The 9,412-nt window shown below is 42.2% G+C and overlaps 1 protein-coding gene across 1 annotated transcript; it reads left to right on the top strand.

The window, feature by feature from the left end:
* Positions 1-1,698: 1,698 nt before the first annotated feature.
* Positions 1,699-8,888, top strand: LOC141776703 (endothelin receptor type B-like). Its single transcript, XM_074650458.1, has 8 exons — positions 1,699-1,951; positions 2,937-3,403; positions 4,218-4,330; positions 5,613-5,817; positions 6,371-6,520; positions 6,937-7,070; positions 7,208-7,316; positions 8,703-8,888. The coding sequence occupies exons 2-8, from the start codon at positions 2,990-2,992 to the stop codon at positions 8,835-8,837; spliced, it is 1,260 nt and encodes a 419-aa protein (XP_074506559.1). The 5' UTR covers positions 1,699-1,951; positions 2,937-2,989; the 3' UTR covers positions 8,838-8,888.
* Positions 8,889-9,412: the final 524 nt, after the last annotated feature.

Genomic DNA, 9,412 nt, shown 5'->3' with positions numbered 1-9,412 from the left:
GCTGAGATGGTAATCTAGCAACAGAGAAACACATCTGGTGCTGATGGCTGTCTGGCCTGTGAGAGACTCTTCTGAGCCTCGCAGGGAGGATCAACACGGGGCCAATACAGCTGTGGTCTAGACAACACAACAGACACACCTCGGGTCATTAATGCACAGTAGTAAAAATTGTTTTGCATTCATTTTATGATGACAGTCTAAATATCATAAAGCAAAGAGACTAGCCAACAGACTGTCAGCGCTTACTGTCATGCTGCAATTTCACATAGTGTGTCATTGGATCTATATGAGACCGGAAAATTGCTTTGCGATGCAGAGAAATTGAGAGGGTGACTGAAAGAAAATCACTTCCAACATTTTTATCCTGAAGTCGAAGAGAGAAAACAAAGCACGTGGAGAATCAAAAGTTTTCATGGGAAAGGTACTGTCAATAGGGGAGACCGGGGACGGTTGTAACAGCACCACTTTCACCAAGAAGGGAATGACCTTATAGTCATGAGATCAATTTCATGTATGGCCACGTCCTTCCTAACCTTGCATGTGAAATCTGTGTGAAGAAAGTGAGCAGATTTCACGGCCAAAACGTTGATTTTCAGGTATGAAAGAATTTTTTTTGGACAATTTGATTAGTACTGATACTGTTGCTCATAAACTTTCTGTTATTCCATCTAAACAATCCACCAAAATCTACTTCTGAAAACATTTTAATAGAGAAATAGGTGATGCCACTGCTGAATCTCATTTAATTTTAGAACTAGATCGCCGAGTGTGACACCTTGGTCCAAGTTTCGTGAGTCGCACGTGGACGGGCTCATTTGCATAAAGGACTGATCCCCGCCTTTTCATTTTGAAAGAGCAACGGCCAATGATGAAACTCCAACACTCTGCCGACCAATCGTATAACTTCATCACTCCCTCAGTCACTCAGTGACAGACTTTTGTGTTTGTAGGGCTGGCCCTCTGCGGTCCAGCCAGACACATATGCATACAGATATATACACATGTATAGAGATATACACATATAGTGCAAATGTTCTAGAAGAAAGCTCTTCTAAAAGTATCAGCAACAACTCATTATTGTGGATTACAGTCATTCTTAAAGTGATTTAAAAGTCAGTGGTGAGTTGTTTTTGTAACCACTTGGTGAAGTTGTGTGTGTGTGGTCTCATTGCATTATTAAATCTTTGTTTCTATTGTTACAACTTAGCACAGGTTGTGTTCATTTATCCCGGTAGTGGGGCAGGTTGGAACAATTGAACTCCTTGTATTTGACATCAGTTAATTTATTATGTGATATAGTTGGAAACATTGCTATTTGTAGTACACAAATAATGTTACTTTGTGTAAATTTTTTTTTGAGAAATCAGTGATCGACCATGTGAATAGATGATAAAACCTACTAGTGGGTGTAGTAGGCCCCTATTGACCCACATCTATGGGGCTTACAGCAACTGATAACGCCTATTTAATAGCCTGACAACAGTCTAATAACACACTATATTTCTCGATGAACTGATTTATGATTTCACCCCGTTTCCCCCTTTAAAAACAAGGGCACATTGATGAACACTGAATTACTTGTGAACATCCTGCCTGCCTGGCCTCCTTCTGTCTTCCTCCACCAACCCCTCCTCTCCATAAGAAGAGGAGGGGTTGTGAGGGCAGGGATCAACTCAGCAGACTCATGACGCTGTGTACACTGAGACTCGGCAGCCAGTACTGGAGAGGAGTGAACTACCAGAGGAGCTGACTGGAGTCTCTGGAGCTTTTTCCACCTTGACACCAGTGACAGAGAGGACAGCCGCTGATGGAGATGACTGGACTGTCACTTCAGGAACAGCATCCCTCCAATTTGGGAAGTTTTCTCTGTCCTGAGAAATTGAGAGTTACTTGGAAAATTTGATCTCAGAGGCACAAATATTGGAGGATTTCTACCTCAGCTGGGATTTAGGTAAGTAAGAGCTTAAACTGCAGAGAAGAAGAACATTAATTGACCGATTTGGGGACTGTATGAAAATTATTGGTGTGGTGAGGAAGGCCTTCCTCAGGATTATTGGTGTTTACTTTGAACTCGTCTTGACTTGAAATTGCAATACCCCCCTCCCCACAACATGTCGAAATAATATGTGAAATGATATGACTTATTTAATCACGTACCTCTATTTAAACTATATTATCTTAATAGAACTTCTAATGTGGGTAATGTACATCTTCAGAAAACCCTGATGTCACAATATCTGATTTCACTACGCGACTATTGTGGCCAAAAGAATTCACAATTGTCGCAATATCTATAGAAAAATATCAGTAAAATTCATCATGTTTATTGTGCATTTTGTCCCTTTTTTTGGCAAATGAATTACACTTAAAATACAAGTGTAGGGAGGTGGAGAGAGAGTCTGTAACCATAAATATACAAAATTATTTAAGAGACGCTGGGTTATTTATACGATATTATCATATGTGTGTTATTAACATGATAAATATCATGGTTATTGTCAATAACGGTATCTCGCGACAACCCCTAATACAGAGACAGCTGCTGTCCTCTGCTTATGGAAAAGCGCACTTTTATGAACCATGTCGCAAGTGCGAGTTGTCTTTTTGATGTATATAATGAAGAAAGGTTGAAAATATTGAAAATAAAACCCCCAAAAAGTCAGACTAAATAAAAATAACAATGTCTTTCCCCTTTTCTGACCCCCTCTCTTCCCCTAATCATTTTTGTACAGTCCCTAAACTGAAAATGTTTCTGCAGGGTGTGTCTGCGGATCTTAATTGTGAGTTTATATTGCTGGAGACGGCCGCCGAGTGAGCTAAAGTCACATAATAAACCCTGGAGCCTAACATCCCTATTAGACAGTGAGGTTGTTTTTTTCATAAAGTATAATAATAACAGGCCTGACTACAGTACTTTCTTGCAATTTGTGTTCCAGGCAAACTCAAAGAGAGTCAGCCGTTGGATAAAAAAACACAACTAAACTCCAGGATGAAGACTCGTCTCCTCTGCTTGGAGCTACTCCTCTTGACGGGTCACGTCCTCGTGGCCAGTGGGCAGATCGGGTCAAAAAAACAAACGCCCCAGGACCTTCTCGGGGTCACCCAGAGACTCGGGCTCGTAGAGAGAGATGTGCAGGGTCCGGTGAGGCCCAACATCACCATGCCCCGCCGCCGGCTACCTCCCATGTGCACCGGACCCACAGAGATCCGAGACACCTTCAAGTACATCAACACGGTGGTGTCCTGCCTGGTGTTTGTCGTGGGTATTATCGGTAACTCCACTCTGCTGAGGATCATCTATAAGAACAAGTGCATGCGCAACGGGCCGAACATCCTCATCGGCAGCCTGGCGCTCGGAGACCTGCTGCACATCATCATCGGCATTCCCATCAATGTTTACAAGGTGGGTTGTGTCACATTACCGTGATCTTTTTGGCCTTAATGTACTGTTATTTGTCATTTCAAAACTCCCTTGGATTTTTAATGAATTTTTGTTGCACTCTTGTTTAAGGTCATATGCAAATATTTAACTGCATATTGGATTTTAAATCCTTTACACACACACACACACACATACACACTCTTGAAAGGGGGCTTTTTCCATGTTATTACTTTACTGGATTCTGAGCCCCTCTGTATCCCCTTATGTCTCTGGCATGTTATTATCTGTTGGACTCATTTTGTGTGAGAGTGTGTGTGTGTGTGAGAAAGACAGGGAGAGGACTAAAGTATCTGTATATTTGGGTAACGGGGTAGGCATGTTAAAACAACTGGCTGCTGTTGCATACCAGAGCAGACACAGGAGACATGGGTGGTATGGGCAGATACAGGGCTACATATGACTCCAATTGATCCACACTCACATTCCAGTCGCTCATCCAAAGCAGGCATGAAGAGTCTTAATACTGTACAGGTTTAGCAGAGTTTTGTTGTTGTTCTCCAGGAGCTATCGTACCTGTCTGGGTGAACATGCCTTGAGGCCAAACAGAGGCCTCACTATGTTTTTTCAAGACAAGACTGAAAAAAATGAAATCTGACAAGGAGAAGAGAAAAAAAAACAGCTGTGGATATTCACAGAAACCGATAAGTTCAGGTTCACGCATATCTGGTCAATGCTGGATGCCTGAGGCTGGGGAGAACGACGTGGAGCCAGACGATTTGCTTCACTCGCTCTCATGGGTTTAACTCTGTCATCAACTCTTTCCGTCTCTCTCCAGCTCCTGGCAGAGGACTGGCCTTTCGGCGTGACTCTGTGCAAGCTGGTGCCGTTTGTCCAGAAAGCCTCGGTGGGGATCACAGTGCTCAGTCTGTGCGCTTTGAGTATTGACAGGTAATAATGGACGGCCTATTTTAATTTCCTTACGCGACGTCAACAGTCAGAGGTTACAGAAACATTGTGAGTGACTTTTGACCTCCTTACTGCTTTTAACTTTGCTGATCAATACATTGACGCCTTATTCTATTGCACTTGTCAAGCTCGTCTGGATACGACTGTCAACTACATTGTGAGCTTGGAATAAGGAGTTTAAATCTGATCTTTCAGCCGATTAGACTGTTGTCAGGCTATTAAATAGGCGTTATCAGTCGCTATAAGCCCCACAGATGTAGGTCAATATTGGCCTACTATACCCACTAGTAGATATTATCATGTATTCACATGGTAGATCACTGGGAGAAGGTATAAAAGAACACGACAGCGACTTCTAGCGACCGTAATAACTATGACAGGAGCAGAAGTGGAAGTCAGGCGCTCTAGTATAGATAGTGTGAAACTCCATAAGGGTTGGAGGTCAGGGACGATGGATGGTACACAAATCAAAGGATTTTCACCCAAGAGACCGAAGTCCGCATCCCGTGTGAAACCAACAGTGTTTAGTTGTCTTTGTGATAGTAGTTATTTAACCCAAAACATGATGTTTTTCCCTAAACTTAACTAGGTTTTTTTTATAGCCTAAACCTAAAGAAGTTGTAATTTTATTTCCTAAACCTAACTGTTTTTTGTGCCTAAACCTAAAGAAGTTGTAGTTTTGTTGCCTAAACCTAAAGAAGTTGTAGTTTTGCTGTTTAAACCTAAAGAAACCTTTTTGTTTGTGTTCAAAACGTGACGTTTCATTCAGTTTTACATGTTAGAACATGTCGTTTTTAAGTTTCACTTACACGTTTACAATGTAGTAGGCGTAGTAGGCCCCTAATGAACCACATCTATGGTGCTAATAGTGACTGACGCCTGTTTAATGACCTGATAACAGGTTGGATATTTTTTATGAACATTGAGTTATTTTTATATTCCTATACTCCAGATATTACTTTATACCTGCATGGTGTTAGCTTAAAAAAGGTTAAAAAGCTAGAATATACTGTTCAGTTTTGTCAGTTGGGATAAGAGATTGATAGGATTATTATTTAAAGAATAGTGAGACATTTTTGAAAATACGCTTATTAGCTTTCTTGTCGACAGTTAGATGATAGGATTGATACCGCACTCAGACATGAGAGCGGTATCAATCTTCTCGGCTAATTCTCAGCAAGAAAATTAATATGTGTATATCCCAAAACGTCAAACCATCCCTTTAATTCGTTGGTTGACTGACGGCACATGTTGTATCTTTCAGGTATCGCGCCGTGGCCTCCTGGAGCCGCATCAAAGGGATCGGGGTTCCAAAGTGGATGGCTATCGAGATCGCGCTCATCTGGATATTATCCATCATCCTGGCTGTGCCAGAGGCAATAGCCTTCGACATGATCACCATGGACTACAAAGGAGAACACTTGAGGATCTGTTTGCTGCACCCCATGCAGAACGGCAACTTTATGAAGGTGAGCGGCGACACACAGACCCTCAGATGCATATAATTCAGTGTGGAGAAAAATAGTGTTGACACAGCTGTGCATGCTGCAAACCTGCACGTGCACATATAATACATACTGACACGTACACACACACACGGAGATGCAGATGTGCATGTTGGCACGCACGCTGACTTGTGTATGAATATATGTGCATTGCTACCTTACTGTAAGGAGAGACAGAAGAGGTTACGGACAGTGAAGTATCGTCAAACAGAAAGAAAACGGTATATCACAGGATTTAATGCTCTCTTCGCTAGACAGGAAACACTGCAGGGCCTGCAGGTGTTCACGTGTCTTCCATCAACTTTAAAATAACAACTGTGAACAGTTTTAATTCCACTGAGGTACTTTGATAAATTGATCTTTAAATGAAAGTCAACAAATCAATTTGAGACACACCCTTGAGTCTCACACCGCTCGAGGTCAGACTGGGGATACACGCCATTAAATTTACTCCTGAAATGTTTTCACCTTTAACTTTGAGCTCTAACTCAGTGCTGTTCTCTTATTTTCTGTGTAGTTTTATAAATCAGCGAAGGACTGGTGGCTGTTCAGTGCGTATTTCTGCCTGCCATTGGTCTGCACCGCTATTTTCTACACCCTGATGACCTGTGAGATGCTGAGGAAGAAGAATGGAGTCCAGATTGCTCTCAGCGACCACCTCAAACAGGTTCGCTGATGGCTTTCATGTGATTTAGCCTATTTTGTTAGTGATTACTGACTGTCTTCATATTGAGTGTTAAGAGTTAAAATTGCATTATTCCCAATTTAGTGCAAGGGGAAACACAAAACTGACCTAAAGGAATCTTTTATGTTCAACGCTTGACACAAGACTCATTCACAAGTGTGTCCAATTAAAGCTATAAAACATACAGTAGTGTCTTTTCACCACAAACTTGACTCCGCTCTACCAACTTGGCACTCTTATATTCTACTTAATTTGTTTTGATTTATGAAAACAAAACCTTTAGGCTAAAAATTTCCAACAATATAAGACTTCTTTGTGTTCAAATTTCTCCATGTCCCCATCGGGGACCAAAACTGTCAGTACAATCTGTTACTATGCAGTGATTTATGTGTGTTCAGCGAAGGGAGGTGGCGAAGACAGTGTTCTGCCTGGTTCTGGTCTTCGCTCTGTGCTGGCTGCCGCTCCACCTCAGCCGCATCCTGAAGCTCACCATCTATGACGAGAAAGATCCGAACCGCTGCGAGCTGCTCAGGTATGGAAGAAATGACATGTTCCACAGTGCGCAAAATAGAGGACACAGAGTACACTAGATCATTTGGTAGAATAATGAATCACCCTCCAGAAGGGGAGAGGTGGAATAAGACTAATGCGTCTTTGTAACCCTTTTAGTTTCTTTTTGGTGTTGGACTACATTGGCATCAACATGGCGTCTGTCAACTCCTGCATCAACCCAATCGCCCTCTACATGGTCAGCAAACGCTTCAAGAACTGCTTCAGGGTAAGGTGCAACTTAGTCGTAACATATGCCATGCACAGAGTGAAAATATAAGAATCGTTTTTTTGGGAGAAATACTCATTCGCTTTCTTGTTGAGAGTTAAAAGAGAGGATTCATACCACTATCATTTCCATACAATTAATATGAAGCAGCTGGTTAGCATAGCGTAGCATAAAGACTGGAAACAGCTAGCCTGGCTCTGTCCGAAGTTAACAAAATCCACCTACCAGCACCTCTAAAGCTCTCTAATTAAAGCTGGGGTTGGTAATGTTGAGAAACTAGCAGGAGAACACTACATTTTAAAAATTATTAAACCAAAAATAACCCGCCCAGTGTTGCCAACTCTTTTCCAATGAAAGTAGCTAGCAGCACTAGCTCCAAAAGTCGCTAAATCTAGCGAGAAAGTCGCTAAGTTGGGTCCCATCAGGACTCCCTCCAAGGCCACTCCCCCACAATTATCATTATGAACGTAAACATCAAACATGGCTATTGTTATTACTCACAGCTGTCAGGCTAGCAGCTTGTGGAAGACTCTGGTGACGCGCAATGAGTGCATGGGCAGAGTGCACGCAAGTAGACAGGCAGGTAGACAGGCAGGTTGACAGGCAGGTAGACAGGCAGGTTGACAGGCAGGTAGACAGGCAGGTTGACAGGCCTGTGACAGCCACAGATTTTCTTTTGTTTTTTTTGTCTGAGCATTTGATTCATTGATTCCTGTCGGGATGTAAAGAGAATGTCAACAAATATAGGGAAACATGTTTTTGAAGAACATTACCAACCCTAGCTTTAACATCTCTTTTCTTTAATCCGTAAAAAAAATGAAAGCCAAGCGATTGTGGTTATGTTTCTTGACTGGGCTGCAGTAACTTCTGGTGCTAAGTAAGGGATAATGAACAGCGAGCAGGTCATTGTTGTGAAATAAACCCCGACAGGGTCTTGCATCCCCCTTAAGGGGTTTATTTCACAACAATGACCCGCTAGCTGTACATTATCCCGCTTATTACACGGCTACTTACTTCAAATCAATAATTTGACTGAACAGAACTGTGTCCATAGCAACGGTCTGTTATACATAGCAACGGTCTGTTATAAAGAAATAACAGACCGTAGAACGTGGTGATGACCAATCAGAATAGAGTATTCAACTAAGCAGTGTAATAAGCTAACAGGCTGCTGGCTCCAGCTTCATATTGAGAGAACCAACATGAGAGTGGTATTGATCTTTTTATCAAACTCTAGAGAGAAGCAAATACAATTTAATCTTTAAGACAAAAAAAAAAAAAGGAACCACTTGCTTCTTTCTTTTAGCTGTGAAAACTGTATGCACACTGGCGTTTCTCTCAGCCTACACTTCACAATCTCCCTCACCACTTTCCTCCCTCCTCTAGTCCTGCCTGTGCTGCTGGTGCCTACCGGCTGAGATGTTGATGGATGAGAAGCAGTCGTGCATGAAGCTGAAAGTCACCGAACGAGCCTCCGACCAGAGCAACTCCCGCATGACCAACAAGTCCACTACAGCCTGAGGAGGGGTGTAGAGTAAGAAAGGAGTAGATGTGATGACAAAAAAAAAACAACTTAATATTGAAGTATGGATGACTGCATGAGGATACGTGCCTATTCTTGTCTCACCTGCAGCATCATGTGAAGTCTCCTTCAACTTTTAACAGATGTGCTTTTGGAAATCAGTGAGATGAAACTCCTTCTAAGATAAAACTCTGAACACTTGCCATAATGGACTGCTGCCCACTCTCACTGTCCAAGAAGAAATAAGCACCAGTGCACTTCAAACGCTGTGTTCTTGGATAACAAGCGTGACGTGTGTGAAGCAGGAAAACTGGTGTTCAGAGCACCAAATATCAAAAACTAACGCCTGTGCCACACTGCCTGCCACACTGTGTGTGTCGCAGAACTTTTTATTTCAGCGTTCATGTTAACAGGTTATAGAGCAGCCACACAGCCCGCGTGAGCCCCTCTCTTCTAGAGATTCGAGGTCTTGCCTATTTTTTCCGCGTTCACAGCAAATGATCTTTTGACAGTGACGTATTGTCATACCAGCAACATTACTACAGTTTTAATGTCTGTATTTGTAGAATATGTC

This window comes from Sebastes fasciatus, chromosome 11 (assembly GCF_043250625.1).
Source record: "Sebastes fasciatus isolate fSebFas1 chromosome 11, fSebFas1.pri, whole genome shotgun sequence".
NCBI lineage: Eukaryota > Metazoa > Chordata > Actinopteri > Perciformes > Sebastidae > Sebastes > Sebastes fasciatus.
This window is presented reverse-complemented; position numbering and strand designations above follow the sequence as displayed.

Excerpts from the sequence above, each read along its gene's own strand:
- LOC141776703 (XM_074650458.1), top strand. The coding sequence starts at position 2,990 with ATGAAGACTCGTCTCCTCTGCTTGGAGCTACTCCTCTTGACGGGTCAC. Across the intron at positions 7,071-7,207 it reads AACCGCTGCGAGCTGCTCAG|TTTCTTTTTGGTGTTGGACT; the intron begins GTATGGAAGAAA and ends TAACCCTTTTAG. Across the intron at positions 7,317-8,702 it reads GCTTCAAGAACTGCTTCAGG|TCCTGCCTGTGCTGCTGGTG; the intron begins GTAAGGTGCAAC and ends TCCCTCCTCTAG.